Source organism: Haemaphysalis longicornis, unplaced genomic scaffold, assembly GCF_048455015.1.
Source record: "Haemaphysalis longicornis isolate Haplotype H1 unplaced genomic scaffold, Haemaphysalis longicornis Haplotype H1 scaffold_9, whole genome shotgun sequence".
Lineage (NCBI taxonomy): Eukaryota > Metazoa > Arthropoda > Arachnida > Ixodida > Ixodidae > Haemaphysalis > Haemaphysalis longicornis.
The window spans coordinates 147,492,149-147,519,773 of NW_027526460.1; the positions used below are offsets into that span (position 1 = coordinate 147,492,149).

The following is a 27,625-nucleotide window of genomic DNA, read 5'->3' on the forward strand; positions in this document are numbered from 1 at the left end:
CGTGGTTGAGCAGCTTTTTGTTGGGTAGTTCGCTGGAAATGGCTCCTACCACAAGGAGAGAGAAGGGAGAGAAGGAGGAGCCGCAGGGCTCGGGGGGAGACTCAGCGGCCGCTGCGCAGGAGGCTGCTGGTCAGTTGCAGCCCGCAGATCTCGCCTCAATGATGAGGCAGATGACCGGGATGTTCGCGGAGATGACCCGAATGCTCGGTTCGGCGACAGCGGCTCCCACCGCGGGTCGTGTAGTGCCAGTCTCGAAGCCGCGTTTGAATATCGAGGCTCCCTCCTATTCCGGCTACGGAGACGTGAAATCCGTTTGCGAATACCTGCAGCAACTGGATTCGTATCAGACTGCGGTAGGCGCATCGGATGATGACGTGCTGAGGCGGGTCCTGCCCGTGGCACTGGTAGGAAGCGCTGCGCGTTGGAGGCGCTGCAACCGGCTTTCGAGTCGATGGCAGATTTTAAGGACCGCTTCGCGCTGAATTCCTGCCACCCGATTACGAACTCCGTATGAGGGACGAGCTTACTCTTCGCACGCAGCACCCTGAGGAGAGTCTCTCGAGTACGTGCGGGCTATGCAGGAGCTGTACGAACGGGCCGACCCCGAGGCAGCCGACGCGGTCAAGGTAGCGCGCGTGTGCAGGCAATGCCACCCGCGTTTCAGACCGTACCTGCGGGGCCGGAGTTTTCGCAACTTGAGGCCCTCGCACAAGAAGCGCGAGTAATTCAGGCTGATTTACTCGCCGAGCTTCACTACAGGTTGCCACCGAGACCCGAGGATCGCTCGAACCGGGTTGCGCCTGGTCGGGAGGGGGAGACGATAACTCCTCGGTCGGAAGCAACGCAGGCGACGGAAGAGGGAGGCAGGACGAAGCAGCCCGCTTGTGCTGGTTTTGTCGCAAGCCTCGCCACTTCTCCCGTCAATGCCCCGAGAAAATGCGTAGCACGCAGGGAAACTCGGATCGCCGGCGACGGTGAAGGACGGTGGCTCGTCGTCGCCGGCGGGAAGCGAGAAGAGGGGGCCAGACAGGGGGGGCGCGAGGGAGCCCCCAGGGCACCCAGAAGCTGGCGTCGACGGGCAACTGGCCCCCTTCGCATGCAGGGCGCAGGAAGACCCCTCTTCGTCTGCCCCATTCATGCGAGTGCAATTAGTCGGTCAAGAACTTTTTGCACTGGTCGACACGGGCTCGACGGTTTCTCTCATCGGGGAGCTCAGCAGGCCTCCAATCCATGGACACAACTCCACTGTCGACCAGGAGGCGCACCGCAACCGCCTCGCATCTCCGAAGGGCAGCAGGACCCCCGGGCCGTGGTAACAACTCCCGGGTCGAACCAGGAAGGCCCTCTGCTCGGCAGGCCCGGGCCGGACTCGCAACGCCCAGGCACGAACGTATCGCCCCGCACCACCAGGCCGGTGGCGCGAAGCTCCCGGGTCGCACCGGAAGGGCCAGCTGTCGGCAGGCCCAGGCTGGCATCGTAACGGCCATTGATTGATTGTAGTGTTTAACACGCCGACGCAACGCAGGCGATGAGGCGCGCCGTAGTGGAGGGCTCCGGATTAATTTTGACCACCTGGGGATCTTTAACGTGCGCCGAAATCTCGTACACACGGGCGTTTTTGCTTTTCGCCTCCATCAGAAAAGCGGCCGCCGCGGCCGGGAATCGAACCCGCGGCCTTGTGCTCGACATGGGGAGGAACGGCTACCAGTACGGGCCGCAACCCCCTTTCTTTCCTTTCGCGAACGCGCCGATGCACGGTTTACAACCGCACGGGGCAAATAGACTCTACTGCGCTGCGGAAGGCCAGGGAGAGGCGTCAGGAAAGATGAGCACTGATGTAGAAGCGATCGTCGCATCTTTTTCAGGATCCGATGATCAGCGCCGAATGTTGGCGGAAAGTTCGCTCCCCTTATCGGAAGGGGGTGGCGGAAGCGCGCGCGCCGAGTGCGGTGGTTTCATGGGCGGCGCGGGCCACCCCGAGAGGGGGAGGAAAGGGCCGGACGGAGGAGTTGAGGCCGGCCGCAAAGGGAAAGCGGAGCGGCATCTCGCAGCTGCGCTTTCTCGCCCCCCGAGAACAGAGGCAGAAAGGAATCTGTCTTGGTGGGAGGTAGTGAGTAAGGAAGAGCTCATTGAGGCCCAGAAAGCAGACGGTCTGTGCCAGCGGGTGCTGAAAAGGCTAGCGGGAGGCGTAGCTTGCACCGGTAACGCTGAGGGGTTTGACGCGTATCTGCTGGGCGACGATGGCTTATTACTTCGCTACTTTCCCCAACTGGACGACGAAGAGGCGGTTTCATCCCCCTTTCGAGTCGTGGTCCCGAGGAAGTTGCGGAAACGGTTCATGCGGTACTTTCATGACTCAGCGCTGGCAGGACATGGCAGCGGCAGTAAGACTTACGACAAGTTATGCCGTGTCGCGACCTGGCCAGGCATGAGGAGAGACGTAATGAGCTATTCCCGCGCTTGCCCTCTTTGTCAGGTAGCGAAGCCGCGCGCTGGGAAGCCTGTGGGTTTCAGGAAGCCGGTGGAAAGCAGCTACCCGTGGCAGATCGTAGCGTGTGACGTAATGGGACCCCTCCCAAGATCCGCGCGAGGAAACCAGTTCATCCTGGTTGTAACGGACCACTTTTCTAAGTGGGTGGAGTTGTTTCCCCTTAGAAAGCTAGCGTCGGAGCGGATCGTAGAGAAGCTGGTGGAGACATTCACTCGTTTCGGCTTCCCCTCCGACCTGATCACTGACAATGCTTCGTATTTCACAAGCAAAGTCTTTTCAGACTGTTGTCGAGCGCTGCACATTCGGCACAGGAAAACGAGTCCTTATCATGCTCAGAGCAACATCACTGAGAGGGTGAACAGGAACCTGAAGTGCATGCTGGTTGCGACAACCAAGGAGCATAAGGACTGGGACGCGCGTTTGCCTGAGCTGGCTTTCGCGACTAGGACTACCGTAAATAGGTCAACGGGTTTGACACCAGGTTACCTAAACTTCGGTAGAGAGATCGCTTTTCCAATGGAAAATGCACTGCAGTACGCGGCGGCGGGTAACGCCCCTTCTCTGTCGCAGTACGCGGCTAGGCTCCGGGAACGCCTTTTGGCAGCGCAACGCACGGCTCGGGAGAACCTCGACGTGGCGCGCATGGAGCAAGCCGAGCAGTATAACAAAGGCCGTCGTCACCTTGTGTACAACATCGGTGACCTAGTGCTAAGGAAAACGCACCCACTCAGCAACGCTGCACGCGGTTTCACTGCAGCGCTCGCACACAAATGGCAAGGGCCATACAGAATTACGGCGCAGACGACTCTGCTCACGTATGAGATGCAGTCGCTTGAAAGCGACGAGCTGGTGGGTCCTGTGCACGTGAGCGATCTCAAGGCCTATCATGTTCGCACTGGCGATGACGAACAGGTGGTAGCGGAACCAGAAGGTGGGAGTCCCGCTTCTAATGACAGAACGGCCGGCGATAGGGCTCGCACCCATCGATACGACCTGAGGGTGCGGTAGTGTCTACCCCCCACGGGTCCGGGTCTCACGTGGTTCTACCACGGAGCAACCCGCAGCACAGTCACCGCTTCAAGTTTCATCGCGCCACCTGTGCGGTGGTGCGGGGCGTGGTTTTGTGCCTGGCCGTTACGATGACCCGCCGCGGTGGCTCAGTGGCTAAGGCGTTGCGCTGCTGAGCACAAGGTCGCGGGTTCGATTCCCGGCCGCGGCGGCCGCTTTTCTGATGGAGGCGAAAAGCAAAAACGCCCGTGTGTACGAGATTTCGGCGCACGTTAAAGATCCCCAGGTGGTCAAAATTAATCCGGAGCCCTCCACTACGGCGCGCCTCATCGCCTGCGTTGCGTCGGCGTGTTAAACACTACAATCAATCAATGGCCGTTACGATGCCAGCCTGGGCCTGCCGACAGCTGGCCCTTCCGGTGCGACCCGGGAGCTTCGCGCCACCGGCCTGGTGGTGCGGGGCGATACGTTCGTGCCTGGGCGTTGCGAGTCCGGCCCGGGCCTGCCGAGCAGAGGGCCTTCCTGGTTCGACCCGGGAGTTGTTACCACGGCCCGGGGGTCCTGCTGCCCTTCGGAGATGCGAGGCGGTTGCGGTGCGCCTCCTGGTCGACAGTGGAGTTGTGTCCATGGATTGGAGGCCTGCTGAGCTCCCCGCGGAGCTGTATCCCTGGCGTGGAGGCGCCGGTGGGCGCAGAGCCTGCAGCTCGTTCGGGGGCTTCGAGCCTCTACGAGCGCCCGTCAACCGGGTTTGCCCCGGGCTCATCGCGGCGCCTCCGGTTCTGGCGCCGAGCAGCGGAGATCGGGACAGCGGGACGCTGTCGAGAGGAGCCTGGCCGTTCGCTGGAATCCTGCGCCGGGCAGCCGAGAATGCGCTCCCGCGGACTCCTACATGGTGGCGATGGCGACAGAGCGGCATGCTGCCACACTTCGGCGGGTGCCAGCCCACCCACAGCCGCACAGGGCGGCCCCAGGCGCCGACCAGCGGTTCCTCGTGCACTAGAACCCCGAGGGCGATCTTCAATGATGGACCCGTATCCCGTGTTTGAGGGGGGGAGAGATGTGGGGAGCGCCTTGGCCCGACACCTTCTGGCCTAGGGGGTGTCGCCCGGAGCCCCTCGCCCTCCTCGCCTACCGTGCGGCCCGGTCGCCGGAGAGATGGCGCGAGTGGACGGGTAGGAACGGGCGGTGGTGCTGAAGAGCCGCGCGCGGGGACTCGGAACTCGGGACACAGTGTTTCTGGTGATGGTGTGTGTGTGTGTATGCCCGGACGGGCGACAGCGTGGAGGATGTAAGTAAAGAGTTCTTTCACGCAACCGCAGTGTGCCTCATTCCTTGGCATGCCGTAGAGAGAAGGCCCACACGCTTTAAGGACTATTTGCCGCCGCCAAGGAGACTGTTCCTGTATCTGTAGCTTCCTGGATGTGGACGGGAGGGAGATCACCCGTCGAATGGAGCAACGCCACGGGCCACGTTCAGGTCGATGGTTTAGAAAGAGTGAAATCATGCTGTCTCGCTGCCCGCACATCCCAGGAGACTCTGAATCCTGAAAACAGCCCGCGTTTCGGTATTTCGGGAAAATAATCGCTGGCGCGAACATGAGGCGTCACACCAGAATACAACGCGCCTCACACATGGAAGCTGAACGCTAAATGGCTTCGACAACACCGTACGACATAAGACGTCGCTGGACAAGTGACGCGGAGGCTTCGTGCTGTTGAAGCACCCGCTCAGAGCCTTGCTCGCGTGTAGCGATAAGCCGTTGTTTCCAAAACAGCACACGAAAAGAACCCGGCTGGCTGACCACGTTTTACGGCGTTATAACTTGGCTTATAATCTGTGTTTGCTTGACTTGTAACGGTTCTTATAAAACATCTTCACTGTGATTTTGACAAAATAACCCCTTACCCGTTCATTGATATGTCGATATTAGTGCAATAATGTTGCCCGATGATCGGATTTCGGAGTTTTTTGTTACGTTCCTCGGAGGGGGCAACATGAGATTCGTGCATTTTCTGTTTTGGCATCCGCGGTCCTGTTTAAAATTTAAGATTTAGAATTTTGAGAGTTTTAAACAAAGTCGTGTGAATAAAAACTGCGTTAGGTTGCACTTCCAGGACAGGCACTGCACGCAGAGAAAGGTGCACACCCCACACATTTAGAGCACAGGAACAGTGTGGGATTTCATACAGCCGCTGTCCTTTTAATTAATTCTATTAGTGAGCCACTAGAAATTCTGCGCACACAACTCAAATGAAGGAGTTCTTCTTCAACTATTCATACATTGAAAGTGTAGACGCGAATCTTTGGACTCTAAAATTGGGAGGTTTTACGCGCCGAAGCTACCTCTGCGCTGGGAGGCGTGCCGTAGGGGAGGGCTCCGGATTAATTTTGGCAACCTGCAGATCAATAACGTGCACATAAATCTCTGAACACCGGCGTTTTCGCGTTTTGCTTCGATAAAAAAAGGACCCACCGTGGCCGGGATGGAATCTGCGACCGACTAGGCAAACCCAAAAACAAATTGCGGTGACAAACGCTGTCAGCTCACACTCAAGAGTCGTGCAATTGTTCCATCTAACCAACTTTGGGCCAATGCAGCAGCAGGTCGGAATTACGAGCTGTGTTCTAGACAAGTGGGATGGCGTATTTACAAATACCCGCATGTCGACACGGCACTGCAGTGGAGCCGTTGTGTGTGGTTAACTGCAGGGTGCCAGCTCTGAAAATAACTCGCACAGTGCAGACAAGTCTCTGTATAACCACACGTTGTCAAGTGTTATGCTTGAAACCCGCAATATCCGCGGGAAGTTACGATTTGGACGACGTATTCAACTGTGGAATCTCCAGCTTTTACGAATTGAAACTTGACTATTAAGGTGGTGGTGACTTTAAATGAAGCTGCTTTTTGTTTGTACGCCGCCCTTTACTCTCCGTTTCAGTGCCTTAGCCGGGGCGAAAATGCTGATTACATCGTCCATAAACTATGCGCCTCATACACATTAAATACCTTCTTATCGCTCTGCTCACTTTCACGTGCCCTACCCTGTGAGTTTGTTCTAGCATTGTGGAGATAAACATTTGTTTGGGACAGATGTAATTTCATTTTCGCCTTTGTAAATATTAAATGCACACACAAAAGAACAGATCGGAAGGACCAACCACGTTATGCTGTTTACAGGTTCCACCTGTATTTGCCGGGCCTAACAGATGGAACTTCACTCCAAATTGTCTCGAAGTCATTAAATAACGGCGCAGCGCGTTTAAAGTTTCCCAGCATAATGATGGATGGCATTGGTGTGCTTGCCTTCATGCTTAAGGGACTTCTTTGGTAGGGTTGGCCTGTGTTGGTCCTCGGGATGACTTGCGGCGTTCAGCGTGTTAGTATATCCCAGAGATCACGGACGTGCCATGGACACTCGCTGTGGCAACGCCAGTGGTCTGTGTCCTGCCTAAACGCATGCTAAAGAGTAGTTGAATCATGGAAGCATAAAAAGGCAGTACGGATTCAAAACATTCAAATCTAACGTCCATTCTTAATATTTATACTTTATTACAGGCAAGAGATTAGTAATAAAGGCGGGATGAAAGCGTTCTTTCTAGAGTCTTACACTGCTGCCCATATCATTATAAGCGTGTAGCTGAAGCCAATGTTTCGCGAATTCCCCAAAACACATGACCTCTTCTGTTTAGATAGCTCATGCTTTCGTAAACATTTCCGGGAATCCCTAAGCAACTGACACATAATATATCTCACTGTTAATTGGTGTGTACTACAATGTATTTATATGATTTCGAAGTGACACGAAAGTTTTCGGGTATTTTTTTCATTTAGGTTGGTTTTTGATGCTGTCAGGTGAATTACCCGCCGTGGTGGTTCAGTTGTGGCTAAGGCGTTGTGCCGCTGAGCCTAAGGACGCGGGCTCGATTCCCAGCCGCGGTGAGCGCTTTTCGGGTGGAGGCGAAAAGGGAAAACGCCTAAGTATTCGAGATTTCAGTGCACGCTAAAGATCCCCAGGTGGTGCAAATTTCTCCGAAGCCCTTCACTATTGCGCGTCTCATCGTCTGTATAGCGTAAGCGCGTTAGACTTCATAATCAAATGAAATCAGGTAAATTAACTGAGCCACAGATTGCCGACCCCACCAATAGTGACCACCCGGGAGGTCGGAAAGTTAGTTACAAAGCTCGAACGGCAATAGTTATACAACCTCATGAGATATATTAAGCGGAAGCTTTCTATGCGTCACTGATGGCGACAGTCCCGTCGCCAAAACACACTGCTGGAAAGCCAACTCTACACAATGGGTTTTGCAAAAAGATGATGAGCGAACGCACATCAAGCGCTTTAACTCTTCCCGTGGTCGGAATTGAACAGGGGTCCCTCGAGTTAGAAGGTGACGTCTACCCGATTGCGTCATTCGGACGCGGTTGAAGAAGTTTAGGTTTTGGAGCAGAGTGGAGAGCCGGGCTAATTGAAAATGGTTCATGACTGGAACTGCGCAGAAAAAACTGCACCAGGGTTGTGCGCTGTGTGTGTTCTCTTCTCTGGTCCAGTTGTTTGTGCGCAGTTCCAGTCGTGATAGGTTCCGGACTTTGACTTTGACTCATGGTTGTATGGGAGAAAGCTCCGCGTACTAACCATATTCTCTTCAGAAAGGGCATTTGATTTTTCCAGCTTTTAAAGCTTTCTAAAATTTTTGCACCATATCATCATGAGGAACAAATTTTGTATTTGGTTATTTGTTCACAATGTGTCAACGCATTAGGAAATGACCACCGTCCGCAACTTGCTGCTTACTTGGTTGCACAAACATCCTTGCCGTAACCCGTAATGAATATGTAATGTAGAACTGTGTTAAAACACGAAGCGGATGTATTTAAGCACAACTGCGACTTTGCTATTGGTTACAGAGTTACCAGCCATGCTCACTGAATTTTGCTTTTTTTTCGTCGTAAAATACTTACTTTTAAACAAAAAATGCGATGAAATTCAAAATAATAAGCCAACTGTGTTTGATGGACAACATTAAAAAGTGTTTTTAAGGATAATTCTTTAAATGATATCATTCTAACTCCTAATTTTTACGAGTTAGGAATACAGTTGTGCTAGAGGCCCGCAGCAGTCACGAAAACCTAAATATCTGACCCCTAGCGTTCTCCAGCGGAAAAATAATGGCACACATAAAATAACAAAAAGTAAGCACCGAGATGAACTAATTCTCCGCTCTCAAGCTGGGAAGATAACCTGAAAGTTGCGCATTCGGTCACATGGTATGCGCCGCAGAAAGACAACGAAAACTGGGACCAGTGCGCGAGGAATGTCCACTAACATTCCTTGCCCAGAAGGCACGAAGCATGGCTTGGCAAAGTGCGTCTGCAATTCGCTAACAACGCTGAGCGCCCGTCACCGACACCATTTGTACGGCACATTACTCTCTTCACCACAACCAGACTGAGGTTGACCCGTACCGCTGAATATTTTTTTCCAAAACCAACAAGGATCGAGCATGTGGTCTGCTAGAGAGACAGTGCGCGAAGCTTTTCAATGCAACCGTAAAGGAAATAAGACCGAAAAAAGAACTCAAGAGGGCAGTGAATCACAAGGAACATTTGGCGGGTGCTGGGCTCTTCTTTTGCTAACGCCTTCGTGAATGCTGGCGCTTCAAAGCATCCAAGCGACTTTCCTCACTTGAAAAAATAAATAAATTTGAGCTTTGTCGGTCGGCAGTCCGCATTCTCGCTCTGAAAAGCAAAGGTGAGGAAAAAAAAGTGATGAATGAGCGTAAAGAAAAAGAAAGAAAGAACACAGCGAAGAAAGCGCAACGGGAGAGCAATTAGGAGTCGGGGTGATAGAGCTCTAACCGTCCATCCGGCCTCGAGAAGTTTTGCTGCTTTTCCTCGAGGGTGATGAGATGGTTAACTTCGGGATGTGAACTTAGCGCCCAGCGGAGAAAGCTCGCAGCATACTTAAGGCTACATCCTTTCTTTACCCGCGCTTTTTGTCAACCGCGGCTCGACTGCAAGCCCCGAGGGGAAACGTGCAGTCACAAAAAGCATACGTGGCAGGAACAAAAGAAGGGCGCGAAGGCTGAAAGAAGAAGTGTTCTCAACAAGTAAAGCGCAACGTGGCAAGCGAAGGCAAAGGGGCAGGGCGTTAACGGTGCAGGCTCAGCGGCCTCGCTCGCTCACTCTCGGCAGCGAAGAAGTTCCCGAGATTAACGAGCTGGCTAGGAATGTCGACCACTCGAGCAACGCCACAAAGGAAGTCAGCGCAACTGCTACAGCGCGCGCCATTACCGCTTACTCTGCACGAAGAGGACGAACGTTTAAAGTAGAAGGAATAAAAACCGAGCTCATGAGAAAAGCTGGTGTCCGCTTTGTCGTGTACGAACCCTCGTATTTTGGGGGACAAAGCTCTCTATTGTTTGCAAGAACACCTTAAATACGGACTTCGTTTTTTTTTCTATTTCCATCAAGCAACTCTTTCCTGCTACTTTGACAATCAGAAGCCGTCAGTTGCTCCGACATTAGAATAGGTTCTGTTTGCCGCCACCAGTAATGAATTCCCTGTTCACAAACCTACCGTAACAGCAATCTGGCAATCCAGCTTTCTGTAACTTAACCAGATCAATAAATATTCGACACGCGGCCATGAATCATCTTCATCAGGAACATATTATGTGCTGTGGTAACCATAAGACACATACAACCTCTCAATTTCGCAAGTAGCATGCAAGCCAAGCTGTACTGTGAAAGCACATGCGCGAAAGACCTTTAAGGTTTAATATAGAGCCCGTACTTTCAAGACTGTGAATTTGTTAGACAAATTGAAACTTATTGGCAATAACCAGAAACGATAAATATCCCTTTATGAATGCACTGACATAGCGCAGTTTGTTGGCAATAGTCTTAAGATGAAAACATCACCCGGGGGACGAGGAGGAAAATCTTTTAACCCAGAAAATGACCCGCAAAACGGACTGAATGAGAGTGGCTCCCTCTTCGCGGGATTCCATATGCTGCCTTCGCCACATGGCTTCTGGTAAACCAACCGGAAATGAAGTGTCATCTCAGCTATCAACGTAGCATGCCCTGTCACTAACTAACGGTGCTACAAAACGCTGCCGCTAAACTCGGCTGCCACCAAGCTTGTGTTATTAGGTACCAAGCTTCCCCCTTACACACCCCCCCCCACACACACACAGACGCGCGCACGCACGCACACACACACACACACACACACACACACACACACACACACACACACACACACAAGTGCACGCACACGCACACGCGCACGCGCAAACACACACACACACGCGCGCACGCGCACGCACGCACACGTAAAAGCACGTACAAACATAAATGCATAAACAGTCAATTTTGTTTTGATAAGGAATTTTAAGGAAGACTGCCCTTCAGAGAACCCAAAGCGAGCAACATAATGCAGGTGGAGTTAAGGGTGTTACTTTAATTTTGAGGGAAAATGTTTCGCTGGAGTCAGGCACACGCCATGTCTCACCGCGCAGATCGTGCACCTTGGTCCTCTACGATATCCTCCCAAACAGTTGTCGGGTTTACCGCAATGACCCATCGGTTTATAAAACTGCTTAGTCAGTTTTTCTTGGCAAAATTGAAGTGCGTCATTTGGGGGTGCCGTTGCGCCATGCTTCACTCGAAGATGCAGCTTTCAATTTCATATTCGCTACCAATACGAGAGCTACATTTATGCTGTCGAAGGTAAAGACTATTTGAAATCATTAATGTGAAATGTTTGTTTGTTTCTTCATCCGAACTACGGCATCCAAACCTGCGAGGCTTTTGTGGCCGAAGTAAAAATCTAACACCTTAGGTCAACCGAACATGTAAGCGACAATATTCCGAATGCTAGCACGCAAAGCAGGTTCATATATGATAAATCGGTATAATATTTTTTAAACTTTGCATTTTCTGTTTTGGAAATTTATTACAATATAGTTATGGGTAATTCTTGTGACGGTGTAAATATTTGTTTTTAATATGCATTTTGCATCATTTGGCGTTTTGTCAAGCCAGCCGGTCTCAATACGAATGGCCTGAGAATGACACCGTGATGGCTACAGTCACATTAGACTGATAAAAAAAATCTAACAAAAATGCCCAATGTGAACGTTTGACAGTACGCAGCATACGTATGTGGTTGTTTAGTCCTAATTGACAACCGGAGAAGTCTGAGCGGAAAGAACTCGGATGCAGTTCATTAGCCATGTTTCGCCGACCTACCAAACTCGCAGAATAGAAATCGACATTAGGCTGACATTGCTGTGTCCAACACCTAAAAAAAATTTCGACGCGACAAAAAACTTTAGACGTTCACCTTGCAGCTAGACGAAATAAGTAACTGAAGCATCTAAGAGACACTTATGTCAACACTTCATGGGCCACGTGACAAGGCTCAGTGGGTGTTGCAAAAAGAGAAAAGTCATTTGTTAGCCAAGCCAGAGACGAGGCTGAGTAATGATCTTTCTGCTGATGTACGCAGCTAACTTCGGCTCAAGAGGTTTTGCTCGGAGTGATATTCAAAACTCTGAACAAAACAAAACTTGCGCTAGCTACTTCCGCACTTCTGCACCTCAAAATGGCGCTACCTTCTTCTTTTTTTTATGTAGAGGTTCCTTCACAAACCTTCACACGCGCACTTGCGACGCTCCGGCCAGTTTGCGCGGAAGACCCCGGAAATGAGTGGGGTCGACCCTGCAAGAGTGAGACAGAGAGCCCTCTTCCTCTTTCTGCGGGAAGACACGTGGTGCTTGGAAGTCCTGGGTGTTTGTGTTTTGCCATTATTTCTCGCCGCACCGCGCAGCCCCCATCCCTTCCGTCCGAAGTTCTGTGCAAGGCAGACAAGCAAGCGCTGTCGTCAGTTCTGCCCGAACAAGCACCGCGCGTGCGTCGGGTATACATCGCGTGCGATCCCATGGGCTTCCAGCCATCCGGCGATGATTGCTGAACGAATGACGTCCTAGTATACCCGATGACGTTGCTGATGTGACGCGGAATGACAGTGACTACCATGGGATGACCGAACATGGACAATCTCCCACGTGGGTGAATGCGCGAGATGGCACATTGCGCCGTAGGAAAAGAGGCACTGAAGAGGAGAAAGAAAAGATCGGTCGTGGAATTCCGCTCCTCGTCGGACGCCCGGTTCGAGGGACGAGAACGCTGCGGCAGTCGACCGGACTGCGAGTGTTACGCCACTGCCATTCACAAAGTACAGCCTGCGGGAATGGAGCAACAATTTAGTCCCCCATCTCTGCACGTCGTATGCGGCTGCGGCACCGTCGCTGTCACCGGCTGCTGCTGTTCCGCCGCAGTTTTGCTGCTTGCTCGCGGTCGCCGCTGACGTCACCCACCAAGTCTATGCTCTTCGACAGCGGTTGTCCTTGTGTGGCACTTCCTTCGTGTTTGTGTGAGTTCGCGCTGGTTTTATCGAAGAGACTGTGAGACTGCCATTTTTTTTAACCCTTTCTTGAATTTCGTGTGGCACGAGCCATTTTGACGCATTTCTACCGTGGTCCGTCTCACCCGGACATCTCGGGACCATGAAGGTCCATATATCCGGCCGATAACATCACAGTGACATATTTTCTCCCCTCCTGTGCGTTTTATTACGTTATCGAAGCTGCAGTTCTGGAGAAGTATAGTACTAGCAGTAATGTTGTCAAAATAATAGCAATGCTTAACCACTTCCAACAAAATTTACGGATGTTGCCTTGATGCGTCGAAGTTATTGCTTTATAACTGTAACCTGTGGCTTCAGTAATGTCTACTAGCAATGTTTCAGCACGATGTAAAGTTAAACGAGATGGTTTAGTGTCCTAACGGAAGCAGAGGTAGCGGTCACAGTACATAGTGGTAGCACCAATAGTGAGGCCTGACCACCCCAGGACATTTTTTAATTAAGTACTGTCCCTGCTGGCGTTCGTGAGAGGCAACGGCCAAGCCGAAAACTTCACTGCGTGAAATGTTAAAACCTTTCGTAAAAAAACGGCAAAAGAGGTCGCGTGAACCATGAGCAAATGTATACCTTTAGCACTTGCGTAAAGAAAAGAAACGAAAATTCATCGGGCCACCTAAGTATGCTCACGTGGTTCGGAGGTGCACGAATTACGGCTGCCAGTTGCCGTGCTAACCAGACGTTAAAGTTCTTCACAAAGAAAAACTAAGGGTACATGGTCAAAAGGTAGATAAGTACCTCACTGTACCAGTTCCCTTTCAAAATCAGTTCCCTGTACAGACATCAGCAGAAGCCCAAAGTTACAAGATGCCAAAAGAAAAATTCATTACAATTCGTAACCGACTATACAAGGCATAAATTTAGAAACACTCGCAGCACCTTGCACAACGGTGTGAACATGACCCAATATATCATCACACAGCAACAGTTTTAACAGATATGATACTGACTAAGCCCAGAAAATCCCACGGGAAATTAGTTGTAAAAAAACCTACATATAAAAAAAGGCTGCCAATAGCCATATATAGGATGCAAATTGCTACATCGTGATCACGCCTCTATCTCCACTTTGGTTTCTTGGTCTTTCCACGCGAATTACTATTACAGGCAGGCGGGCGGAACTTGGCGCCACGGCTTCTTGGCGGGACCTGTTTTACTCTCATGCCGTCACGCTCCCTTGTAAGTGGTGTGACCTGCCAATTGGTGTGACCTGCCTGACCTGACACCAGGCTGTCTTGTTCGGCCTATGGCAACGTGCTCATGTAGCTTGATGGTAACGCTCTTCGCTCCTACTCTGGAAACCAGGGGTCAATTCAACTGTATTTTCTGTTTGTTCTTTGCAGCGGCGGCAATTTTCTGTAGGGGACAACAACGATAACAACACCGGTTGATTAGAATCCAACCTTCTTTTAGTACCGTATTGCGACTTCAAATATGGAGTTTTAGCTGTCGTTAAGAAATTTGCGGGCAAAAGTGTACCTGTGGAGGAGGTTACAAACTAGGCCATGCAGTGCCTACACAGCCCTGCCAAATGTGCAGCCCGCACGGCGCTGCACGGAACCAGTACACATGGTTGTGGGGTGTGGGGCCGCCTTCTTTCTGCTCCCCCTCCCGCCGATATTGCGGCTGTTTCCTTGCTCTTTGCTTCCCGTTTTGAATGGGGCCACAGAGGGCACCAGATGTGGTGTCAACAGCGCTACGCGGAAGGAAGCCGCTGTCTTTCCGCGGAAGCCAAGTGCTGCTACGTCGCCGCATCTCTCGCACGGGATTTTCTACAGCGTGCAGTCTTGGCGTGAATAATTTAAGACCGTCGAGATCACGCAAACCAAAATGTACCACGTAAACAAATTTGTTGTGGTGGTTGTATTGTCGGCAACCCCCCCCCCCCCCCCCTCCGCATAATATTTGAAAAATCTATCCAGAATTGTCAAACCCCATGAAAACACAGGCTCAGTATAATAAATAAATATTACGTTAAATACACCCGTTCGTCCACTCCTTATTGATATTAGATCCGGTGAAATACTGGACAAGGGGGATAAAGTGATGTAGAACCCTTATACGCTGGTCAGCTTCTCATATGCGAACATAAGCCGCATGCCGCCGCAGAAATATTTCAAACTCCAGTCAGTACTGTTCCACAATGATTACTGCAGCCCCGTCTCTGCTACTTTTAGAGAAACGTTTTGCGTATTTATTTATTTATTTATTTATTTACTGCACGACAGACGCTGCTTTCTCTGCGGGATTTCGCGCGCTGCTCAGGCGTCGACCGCCGAATGTAATCTCTAAACTCTCCCCCCGCCACCTTCCTTTCTTCCCCATCCTGACCGATGCGTCCACCTTCTGTAATAAAGTTTATTTATTTATTTATTTATTTATTTATTTATTTATTTATTTATTTATTTATTTATTTATTTATTTTATACCTCCAAGGCCTCCGGAGGGTTATAACATGAATGATAGGTATCTACAACAGCAGCTTGGGAGCAATAAAGATAAAAGGAGGTTAAATGTAGATAAGTATTTTCAATGGCGCTCTTGAAATTGACATTTTTGGTAATAGTGGCAATGCAGACGGGACGTCCAGCCATGTGCAGTGAAGATAATGAATGAACGTTGAAAATTTGGGGTCAGGGCACGGGGCAGATCAGCTGCATCGGGGTGAGAATGGGGTGAGAATTGTCCAGAAAATTTACGTGGAAGTAACGCTGCTGTTCTGAAGAACTTTTTTTCTATTGCACATACAATGGGTACGAAAAGTGCACAAAAATGTACGCCGTCGATCCGCAGACACGGAGCGACAGAAGAACAACGACCCTAGATCACGTGCGGAGGTGACGCCAGCCGTACGTCGGCTGCAGTGGAGCTGCCTTCGCGTCGCTGCCGACCTCGTTGGTTATGTGAAGTCGAAGAGGTGGTAGACGCGCCCGTGGCAGGGCATCTTGACGCTTCCTGCCACCGTATGTGTACGTTGGAGCATGGAGTCCGCGGCGAGTGCAGAGCCGAAGAGGGAAGAAAAAAGATGTAATGGAAATAACGGCGGCAAAATGTTGATACTGGCGGACACAAAAGGAGTGGCAGGCAGCCAATGCGCAGCCAAAGTGGAAAATGTGACCATTGAGAAGGTTAACACTCGAAGCACGGTTAGGGCGGCAGTGCGCGAGACGGCAACACGGCGTATCTCGCATGTACGTGCGAGGAATGCCGTGTCTCTTCTTCGTGCAATCTCGTGCATTTTTAAAGAAACACCGAGATATCTGTGATTATTTCTAAAGGAACCTTCACACACTTTTAAAAATGGGTATTCAGCAATGAAAACTAAATTCAGGCTTGGTTATTTTCTTTTGGGTATTGTTCATCCCATATCAGTTTGACTAAAAGCGACCTTTTCTCTTTCTCGTTTTTTTCTCTCTGCCTGCCTGCGATCTCGCTATATTATGAAGCTATCCTTCTTGCCCGTTTCTACCACTCAAATGTGCCATGTGCACGGGGTGGGCTTTGCTTCATTTGAGGGCTTTGAAAAAATTGTAACTGTTAAAATGGCCCGTTATGTTTTTCTTTCTTCACCAGTTTAGTGTGCTGATGTTCCTCCCGTCGGCCCAACGCCACGCAATCTGTGTGCTTCCCGTATCACGGCGAATTCTCTGGCAGCTAATATCTAAAAAAAATATTCCTTTTCCGTCCATTACGTAACTAGAACTCAATGGTGAGGGTCGTTACAAATCGTAGCCTAGATACAAGAAGTAATCTCTCACACAACGTACCCACATCTGACTATGACAGGAGCAGCGGAAAACAGAAAAGCTTCGAGTGGCGCCAGTTCCCCCGGCGCCCTCCCTATATATTTCTTCCGGTAGCCGAGACATTCGGTCCGAAGATATCCGCCCAGGATGGCACGTTGAGTGACGGCCGTGCGCCCTGCCTCCGGGGCAGGCGTGTCGGCACGGCACATTCCCAGATCACTTCTAGCAGCCCGGCCTCGCTTCTTCTCCCCGCGTCCTCCTCGGCAACATAAACAAAGAGAAACTGTATCCCCACACGCCCCCTTCCACTTTCCTACACAGACGTGGGTATTGCGAACACGCCTTGCGTCGGCTGGCTGCCAGAAGTCAACGGGAAGCCAGGCACGCCAAAACGACACCGTCCCTCTTATAGTCGTGGGTTCCGATGTTCTTATGTGCTGCGACACCACGCCGAGGCGGGCGCTGTTTGAGTAGCGTCGTAGGTGGCGTGGCTTCCACGCTGTCAGCGAGTGCCGTGCTGCGCATTCTTTTTTTATGGAACGCAGGGTCAGAAGCCAAGTTAGTCCAATACGAACGCAGAAACCAACCACGAGTAATATCAGAACAATACTTCTGTGCGGGAGGCTGCAGTGGTGCGCGACCACTTTCTTGGGCAAGGGGAGGGGGACTAAGCTAAATTATTACCGCGTGAGCAATGGATGCTCACGATGGAGCTATGGATGGAGCAAGTAAAAATTGTGTGACGCGGGTGCAGGGCCCAGTAGACGGGAAAATAGACCGGAATGGGACTGCCGGTGGTGATATTCCAATACTGCACCATGGTGGACAACAAAAGGAGTGACAGGCAGCGAATGCCGCTTCCAGAGAGCGCGAACATGAACTGATGGAACTTATGGAACTCATTAAAACCAACTTTTTGGCGAGTTGGTACTCCATTTCTAACATTAGCAAACGACTGAGACGCACGGCATGCTGGCATGGTCTGCGGTGGGCTTGGGAGGAACGCCGTGTTGCGAGCTAGTAAAACCAGAGCAAAAGGGGCCAATAGGGATCGTCAAGTTTGCGAGGGAGAGGGATGAGATATTCACGCATGTTTAAAAACCCAACAAGGAATCTCCCGTTATTTTTCTCTCCTTTACGGTAAAGGATGTAACCATGTGTATGAATGTACCGGATAATGCTTCAGTCGTTGTAGTGCTGCAATGGCGAGATTTATGTAACGACCCGCCACTTCTTTTTGTGGCGACGGGTTATCAGTTGTGTAGCAACTGACGAGACGAATGCTTCTGCGTTGGTATTCGCACCAAGCTGTTTCCGTGTGAGCCCTTTTCACAGAGTATTACTTTTCGTTCCACAGATCGTTTAGTTTGTACCGCATGCAAAATCAACAATTTCTCTCTCTAGGGTATGGGCATGCGTATCAGCTTTCGTCGTAGTCCACATTGTGCTTTCGTTGCGCCACAGCCAATTAGTGAAACGTGGGCGTGTGATGCGCTGTTCCCGGCTATATATAAAACCGGGAGACTCAGACGACAGGATCGGCGCACGAAGGTGTCAACTCGTCGGGCTCCCACTAGCCTCCAGTATCCTGTCGCAGCAGCGGGACCGAGCCCCCTCCGTGTCCGTGTTCGGTGTATACCGGCTCCTGCTCGTTCCACACGCAACGGCCCGAAGCGTGGAGGCAGCTGACAGGCGGCCGTTCCGCTGCTGACACGTCCCGTGCTTCTCGGGTGTCATGCGGGTTCAACATGCCCCTTCCTTTCCGCGATGCCCACGTTCTCTTGCTTGTTGGAAAGTGACAATGTTTCGGCCCCGCGACTCCTTTGGCTCGGAAGGGAAACGCACTGGCCAGACTGTTGTTTTCCTATAGTAACTCTGTTCCTCGAACACAAATGTTGTTTAACGAACAACCAAAAAAAAAAACGATAAAAGGGACAGAGCAAAAAAATTGGGTGTAAACGTCGTTTGTTTTGATTAGAAGATGACACTTGTTCCGGTCACCCTTAAGCGTAGACATGTTTCCATGGCTCCTGAGTGTGAAACATCTGCTTTATCTTGCAATAAAGCCAATGGGTGAGAGATACGGTGTGACGATTGGGGCGCAGATATATATAATCGGACCCCGCGTCCTTGTGCTCAGCAGCACAGCGCCTCAGCCACTGAGTCACCATGGCGGGTGAGATGGTGGTCTTCGGTGACCGGTAAGTTTATACGAGGTAACGTCGACATTACTGAAAGGTATTTTTACGTTTATTCGAGGAGTCTAACTTATTATTCTGGGATGTCTGCGCTAGAACAGGATATGTATGTTTTAATGACAGTGGATGCAAGGGGAGGGAATGCTGAGGAGACATAGGTCAAATATATCCTAAACTTATGATTTCCATGCGACAAAATATTTTAACCGTAGATGCCCTGCTGCGACAGCTCTGAGATACCTTACTAAAAAAAAACATTGTCCCTTTCTGGTGGGTAATACTTGAATTTCAGCTCTTTCGCTCTTGTCTTACCAGAAGTGTCGATATACTAACTCACGTAAAACAACGTTCTAGATTTTCCGTTCCAGACGGTAACACCATATAGCAGAAATTAGAAAGACAAAACTCTGCAAGTCACTAACCATTGATGGTTCTGGCGGCTGTTGCTTTTAGGCGTTAAGGTTAACTTCAATTTCAGCAATGCACTTAAAGTAAGTTGATTTTTATAGGTACTCATCATATATACATAAGGACAAAGCGCTCACTCACAGAATCAAGCTGCCGGTTTTAATTCGCCTCCCGTGTTTTAAGTGCAATGCACTTCTTAAGCGACCCTGAACCTGCGTCCACCGGCGATGTCCGCATCACATACCCCCGTGGGGGATTGGCCAGGAATCTCCTCGTCTTCCTTGGCAACGGGGGGAGATGGGCGCGCGCTGCCTGGCCGCTGACATGGCACATACCCACGTGGGGGATTGGCCAGGAATCGGGCGTGAGAAGGGCTAATGCACCCGCTTAAAGGAGTACTGACACGAAATTTCAAAGCTGAGATCCGCTCTAGCAATCAAGTACAACGACAACACAAGAGAGAGAGAGAGAGAGAGAGTAAACTTTATTTGAAAATAGGAAGACGGGAATGTGGAAAGAGTTATGGGTGAAGTCCTATTTCCAGGACTCCAGTAGCAAAGGCTCCCAGCTTGGCTCTCTCTAGCAGCTCACGCTGTGTCGAAAGGTCCGAGCTGGACAGTGCCAAATCCCAGGACTCTCTGGAGGTTTGGTAGGTGTTCTGTTGCCAAATTATAGGGCAGTTCCAGACTGTGTGAAATAAGTCTGCTCGTAATTTGCATTTGTGGCATTCTTCGTTATATCTCTCTGGAAACATGAGAGACAGTCTGGATTTGTGTGGGAAAACGTTGGTTTGAAGTTTTCTTATGTTTCGTGCGTCTTCGGCATCTAACATGTGATGCGGTGCGGGCATGGTCTTTCTCGCTTGCCTTTGAGTGTAAAGCCTTTCATTAAGCGACATGAAGGGAGGAAGGGTGTAAGAGTGGTCCGTTTCCCTGCGGCTGTTGATTTGCCTCGCTAGGGAGTCGGCTCTCTCATTTCCTTCCAGGCCTTCGTGTCTGTGCATGGCACATACCCACGTGGGGGATTGGCCAGGAATCGGGCGTGAGAAGGGCTAATGCACCCGTTAAAAGGAGTACTGACACGAAATTTCAAAGCTGAGATCCGCTCTAGCAATCAAGTACAACGACAACACAAATAAGTGTCTGTGAATAAATGCATCTTTCTCTCTTTTTAGTTGTGTGTGTGTGTGTGTGATCTCTCTTTCGCGAACATTACCGAACCGCGCAAATTCAACTCCTGCATTCGCACTTTCACATTCTTCCCCTCGGGGAAATGCGGGGAAATTTTTAACAACGGAGCTGCGGTGGGTCCAGAGTTTTCGTAAGACTGATGCAGGCCGTGTGTCACGCAGGCGGCCTCGGAGAAACCGTTTCCCAAGCCCACCGATAGAGGGCGCACTGCTCTCGAGAGGGAGGGTTCCTCCACCTCCCGCTAGGAAAGGGATAAGGGAAGGAGCCTCCTGCAGCTGACGTCTAGCTGCCGATTCCTTCGCGCGACTCGTATAATTTGCGCGGCGAAGGCGCTGCCGTTCTCGAGAAAGCGCCCGTTGACATTCGAGCCGACACAAGCGAACGACAGCTCCACAGCTTCGGCTGATTTCACACCGGGTGCAACTGGGCGGATTTTATAAAGCGAAGCTTTCTATTCCTGACCGATGACGATGTTGCTGCAGAACGCACTGCAGCAGAGCCAACTTTCTCAGACGTTCATGGTGATCGTGGGTGAAGCGAAAGATACATGTCTGAAACGCGAAGCTTTCTCTGGTCTAAAGACAATGTCTTCAAAGTCGAATATCGAAGTCGAATATCGAAAATCACACTGCCAAATCATTACTGCCAAAAGTTACTGCCAAATCACAATGCAGAAAAGCCACCTTACACAATGCATTTCCACAAAGAAAAAACAAACGCCTCACGAAAAAAATAAAAAAAAAACGCTTCCCGCTGTCGAAATCTAACCTAAGTCCCTGTCGCGGGTTTCCAAACGCTTCGCTGTACAGAGCACCCACGTGACACGTGTGATGTCACTGCGCGCGCTATACTTTTGAGCACCTGCTAAAACGAAACCGCCGTTCTGGCTCTGTAGCCTTGACGTAGAGCACTGAGTATTGGCGCTGGCGGCTTGGGTTCGAGCCCCAGCACGTCTATCTCTTGTTTTTTTTTTTATTGCCTATTTTATTTCTACATTTCATTTTTTTCTGAACTGAAATCTACGCGTCGTTTTTGTTAATAATGGTGATTTGGTATGTTTTAGGCCGCTTTAGGCTTGGGGCACAGCCAATAACCACGTTGAATTACCGTTCTCCATCGCGCGAACAGACATGTCACGTGGGTGCTTTGTGCAGCGAAGCGTTTGGAAATACGCGTCCCTGTCGTTATGAAGCCGATGTCTATCCGATTCCGCTATTCGGACAGTCGAAGCTTTTAGATTTTCACTTAGACTTTCACTCGGGCTGTGTGGGAGAAAGTTTGCCGTTTTAACCATGTTTTTCTGAAGAAGAGACTTTGATTCTTTTTTTTTTTTGCTATGCGTTTTTGTCATTACCACTTTGCTTTCAAACCATCCACTTGACAGGATTACAACATGCCCAAAACCAATCTATTAGAATATTGGTGCATACAACACGTCCTTCAGTTCGGCGAACGCGGTTAAGGGTTCTCAAAGGCGTTTTGAGCACGCTACATGAATGAGTTCAGTAGTTAGGTAAGATGGTTTCCGTCATCTGTGCCAAGTACAACTTTTTTACGTGCTGCGGGAAGCTGACACTTTCGTTGCAAAGTTTGTCGCCCCCTTTCCGCCCTTTCCTGCGTATTTTAGGACACCGCCATAAAACGCATGTACGTAATCGATTCTCCCATGTGCGGCACGAACCAGAGGTCCTGCTAATGGACGGCTTCTATCTCGCACTCACGGCGAAAAGAAGCGTCGTCGGCTCAGCGTCGGAGGTTTGCGGCGGAACAATTGTTTAATGAGAGCTTCCAGAAGCAAGCTTACACGCTATCGTGTTCGTCTAGGTACTTATCATTTTTACTCTATCAATACGCTTCTCGTTACAACAACGCGGTGCAGCTCGGGAGCGGTTCGTGCGCGTGTTCTCTGCCGCTTTAACACGCCTTTGACATGACGCCGACAAAAATTACCGCAACATCACAAAACACGGACCCGCACCGGCTGGCGATATGCGAGACGGCGCTTTTTGGATAAGGGGGTACGCGAGCAGCGTGAAAAGCCCCGTGTACATGGACGCGACGGGGGCGGGGTGAGTTGAGTGGCGGGTTCAGCTTACCTCGACGCGTCCGAGTTTATATGAACCCCGTTCAAAGAATCGAGGTGAGGGGAGCGGCGGGGTTCCCGGAAAAGGGGCTACCGTATTTTCACGATTCTAACGCGCACCCTCTCTTGCTAAAAGGTAGCTTAATATTTGTGTGCTCGTTACAATCGGGCTCAAAACCGAAATAGGCTTTAAAGCGGCCAGCAGCATTCCCATGCGCAACGGACACTAAGTACCCGCAAAATCCAACTCAGTCCAATAAAAACAATCCGTCAACACCACGTGAGTGAATTTCGGCGCACTGATTCCTCAATGGCATGCCGAATACCCTGGTCAGCTGTTGCACATTTTTTTGTGCTTCTGCTTAGCCCCTAACGCTTAGAATTATGAAGGTCAAGGCACTTGAAATCGCAGGCAGCTTCAGTGTTGCGCACTATAACTTTATTTCCAGCAGCAGCTGGATAAGCGACCTTGTGAAGCACAATTGATTATTGGCTTCCAGAGCGGAATACGCCAAATAAAATCTCCCTCTTCCAGGTACGTGGTGTCATGTCTTTTCCATCTGCGCAGTACCGTCAGTGTCACATTTTTTTTTTCGAATTTTCCTGCGCGAAGTTACCCGCGCGTTACGATTGGGGGCGCGTTAGAACCGCGCAGATACGGTATTCTGCTCCCCGCGGCCCGCCGACTCAGCCCGACGAGAGAGCTAACCCACCCCTGCCTCCGAGTTGACTGGACTCGCCGCGACGGCTCTCTTACCCACCCCGTCCGCTTATACATGGGGGGGTCGAGTCCAAAAAACCTGTTTATTTCGACTCAACGCACCCTCGTCGGGTCAATGTAAACGGGGCTAAAGAGAACAAGACGCGTACGATCCTAAACGTGCCGATGATAAAGCATTCCTAACCAGTACATCTGTGACCACGAGTTCTCCACCGCTTTAAACTATCTTTTTGACGTGCCACCGATAGCAACCACCACAACGTGCAGTCAGCGGAGCACAAAACCGGAAATGGTTGGAGGCGTCGCCTCTGAGGAGCGAAGCATTATGGGAGGAAATACTCGCGGACCGTCAACAGCGAAGAGAATCGTGAAGAGAGGAGGAAACGCTCCGCGGCGACCACGTGCGGTTTTTTACTTCCAATTTTTCAGCTAGTACACATCCATTTGACGAAATTCTCGAAGGAGGTGACTACTAATACAATGCTTTATTTGGATATATTGTCGCGAAGCCGAGGTCTCTTGATGTTGTTCGTTCGGTTTTTGCGTTCTGTGCCCGCAGCCAGGGCTTTTCCTCCAAAGTGTTGTGTGTAAAAGCGCTTCGGACGCGGCTGGGCCCTGGCCCTTTTTTCTGAGAAACGGCTCCGGCGCGTGTGTCTGCCCGTCGGCCGACCGGGAGACGACGGCTGTTGGGGGAAGCGAACCCTCGCCTCGGCTTCTGTTACCGCACACACTGGCGTCTCCGACCCCCCGTTGCGCGCCTACGCGGGCCGCTGTGTTCTTCCGACGACCTTCCCTTTTCCCCTGTTTACTTTAGTGCGTTTTGTCTAACTACTTGCTCTACGCCCGTAAATTCTCCAAGGGCGCGTTTACGAGTCCAAACCTTGTTTTTTTGGTCCTTTTCACTTTGGCGGGGACATGTCTGATTGGAGCTTAGAAGCGTCTTCCTGATTGGCTGCGGGTGTGCCTAAGACTTGCTCCCGATAGTCCGCACACGCTAGGATGCGCTTTTTCCCCCAATGCGTCCCCCCAAAGCAAATATAACGCGGCCCCTCTGGGGGGAGAGAGAGAGCAACACCAGGAGAGCCGCTTGCTCGTGCCCTCCCGCCGGGAGCCATTCGCCCGCCAACTATGTCCCGCTAAGTACCCTTAATCTTTGACTGTCTTTCTCATCTATGTAACAAGTGTATTCATTCTAATTCATATGTGCTAAATGTCACCAATGTCATCTGTAAAGTAAACAAGTTAACTTTAAAACCTCTTCGACGTCTCGACTTTTTCCTTCCGATCTTCATGCTACAGTAGCGGCAGTATGTAACCAAAAATACTACGTTACAATATGTGCACTCTTTGTCAAAATTGTCTAGGCCAATCCTAAGCATTTTTGACCACAAAGAATTCAAAGAATAAGTTTTACCTTTAAATGTGACAAAATAGTTTATGAGAATAAGAAAGAAAGATGTTTTCTCCAGCCTTCCGCCTTTAAAACGTTTCAGCATCGCCCGCGACGTAAAGTTGTATTTCTTGCGGCATGCACGTTTCCGGCTTGAGCAAGAAAATTTTGACAAAGACTGCACGTCCATACATCGGCGGTGGGTATTCAAGGGGCATTTTAAGTGAACCATCGGGCATAACGCCAGGTCACTCTTCTTTGATAGGTTGTATGTCAGGGAACCGTGAGAGGCCGCTTGCGGACGGATAATCTTAACCCAGCGACAATATTATCTTGACAAACTGCATGCTCAGCGATAGTCACACAGGGCCCGCATCCTAATGTAGCCCCTAAATGTTTTACAAAGAACGATAATGAGCTCTGAAGTGCACGCGTTCTATTTCACTTAGTTGGCCGCAGCATAGGGCTGGAGTTAAGAGGAGCTGGATATCAAGTCGCCCCGTAAAAATTGTTTTGTTTGGGGGCGAATGGATCCAAAACAGAAATGTGATTCATTAGCGGGAACGTAAGTCAGCTCATACCATTGGGATCGATTTTGTGTACGCCGCAAAATGCCCGAAATTCCCCGATGTCGAATCAACGTATTCTTTGTTACTGTAACCTGTGTCACAGAAACCACTCCAGTGGCCCTTACACCGCCTTACCGTTATTCGCGAATATCTCTAAAGTCGTATGTGTCCAAACCCTAGTTATTTAGTGCAGCCGATCAAAGACAATAAAATCCTCGCTTCCGCCAAGAACTCGTAAACCTTTTAGTACATCGCAAAATTGCTCACAATGATTGACATAATAAAGGAAGCTTCCGGTTATTTGCTTTGAATTTCGTCCCAGAATATCGTAGTCATTCCAGCCTGTTTTTAGGCTTATTATTTAAAAGACACGTCGCTAGAACGAGCAAAGCTTCTGAACTTACTGCGACCCGGAATCTGCGGAGATGGTTTGCCTGCGAAAATAAAAAAATATCGTGCTGCGCATCCCGTACCTTTGAGTTGTGCTCCGCCAGCCTTGCAGGATGACGTTCCGTCGTAGGCGCTGGGTTCACTGAGGGCCCTGGAGAAGTGTTCGTCAACCACTGCCGAGATGTCACCGCTATAGTACGTGAACACCACGCAGTTCGCTGACAAGAACTGAGTGTCTCGGGCACCCGCCGAAGAGGCCGACGCAGCCGCCGACGGCGAAGGAGCTCCCGTGCTGCTCACCGAGGCGGCGCCATGGCCTCCAGCAACGGACGTCGAGGACCCGGGCGTTCCGGAGGCCCTGGCCTTGTTGGGCTGGCCCGAGTCGTCTCGATCAGGGCTTCTGGCCAGCGGCGTCGATGGCGACGACGCTACGGCGCACGAGGACGAGGAAGACGAGGAGCGGCCGCTGCTGCCGGGAGGGGCACCGTTCCCGTTGTTGTTGCTGCTGCTGCTGGCGGTATTGCTATGGTGGTGGTGGTGGTTTCTGGAGGAGTGGTGCGACGCCGACGAAGTCCGCTGAGGGCCCAAGGACTGCAGCGGTCCTGGAAGTGAGGCCGGAGAGGCAGCCATGCCGGCGCCGCCTGCCAGAAGGTCCTGCATTTTGGGGCTCACGAACCGCTGCGCGAGAGAGATGGAGGGAGAAGACGATACAGGAGTCAAGCTTTGAATTGTCGCGCACTCACAATGCTCTCTAGACGGCCAGTAGCGTTGTGCAACAAACATACTCGCAATAAAACCCTCGTGGGAAGCTGGCTGGTGGCCCCTTTTTTACGGCGAGGCGTGTCGCTGCGCCAAGGTTTGGACTCGTTAGAGCGTTAGAGATTCGAAACAGCCCCTTTTTAAGGGAGTATTGACGACGTCAGCCGTCAACCCGCAGTAGCAACAGGCGGAGTGCGTTATCGCGGTAACGGCGCCACGCTATCGGGCCAGCTATCCTCCGGTTGTCGCGGAAGAGCAGCTCTTTTCTTTCCTCACGGCCCGCTAAGCCATACGTCGGGAGCCGAGGACATTCGCATAGTGACTGGCTGCATGCCTGTGTGCCAATGTGCGCCTGTTTCTTCCACGAAATTGGAAACTCTTGGCCCCTGCGCGCTAAGTAGCATGGTCCGTAAAGAGTAACACCGTTTGTAAAAATATCATAAAATCATTTAGGTTAATTTCAAAGGAACTGTGAAGGTGTTCAACATGCTTTCTTTTTTTATTATTTTTTCTTCTTGCTAGAGGCGGGTCCAAAACGGGCTGTTATCCACGCAAAAAAAAAAAAAAAATCCGCCATCTACACGAAGTGAATGATGATGAGAGGGGCGAAGCAAAAATGCTGATCGGTGAAGCCGTAACACATTCGCCCGCACATCATATAATGACTGTACACGTCAAGCTTTCCACTGCTACGCTCCGTTGACAAGCCCGTCGACGACGTCGATGTTTGTGGTGGTTATGTAGGGGTTGTTTTGGACGGTGAGAATCTGCATGTGTAAGTTGGCGAATTCGGTGTGTGACATTTTAGCCACCTTGGCCGTCGCCTTCTGCAGAGCGTCTTGTGTCGTGTACCCCCGGTACGTGTCTTGGGCTCGCAGGCGACGAACGACAACCTCTTCTTCCTCTTCTCATTGTTGGGTAGCAACGAACGCGTTGAATGTTTTGTCCTCTTCGGCCAATCTTTGGTTGGCCAATCCCTAGGGGATCCTGCCACAATCATCAATAATGTGCCGTGCCGCATACAGCAGCAACGAGGGACGGGACAGGACCCGAGCAAGAGGAGCTTCGCCCCTAACAAACCTTAACAATACCTGCCGCGGTATACCGTGTAGATGTTCTTTGTGAAGTGTTCGTGTTTGTTCCAGTATGCATGCGCCTATCCTAACTGCTCAAATGAA

The 27,625-nt window shown here is 50.7% G+C and overlaps 1 protein-coding gene across 2 annotated transcripts in view; it reads right to left on the bottom strand.

The window, feature by feature from the left end:
* The window catches only part of LOC144151433 (uncharacterized), a 96,928-nt gene that overhangs the window by 51,256 nt on the left and 18,047 nt on the right, over positions 1–27,625 (bottom strand). For both annotated transcript variants that reach the window (XR_013318873.1, XM_077682484.1), the window contains exon 2: positions 25,772–26,366. Coding sequence is in view for 1 of the 2 variants with exons in the window: in XM_077682484.1 (XP_077538610.1) it covers positions 25,772–26,366 (595 nt within the window). In the remaining variant the exon portion in view is untranslated. The remainder of the gene's footprint in view (positions 1–25,771; positions 26,367–27,625) is intronic.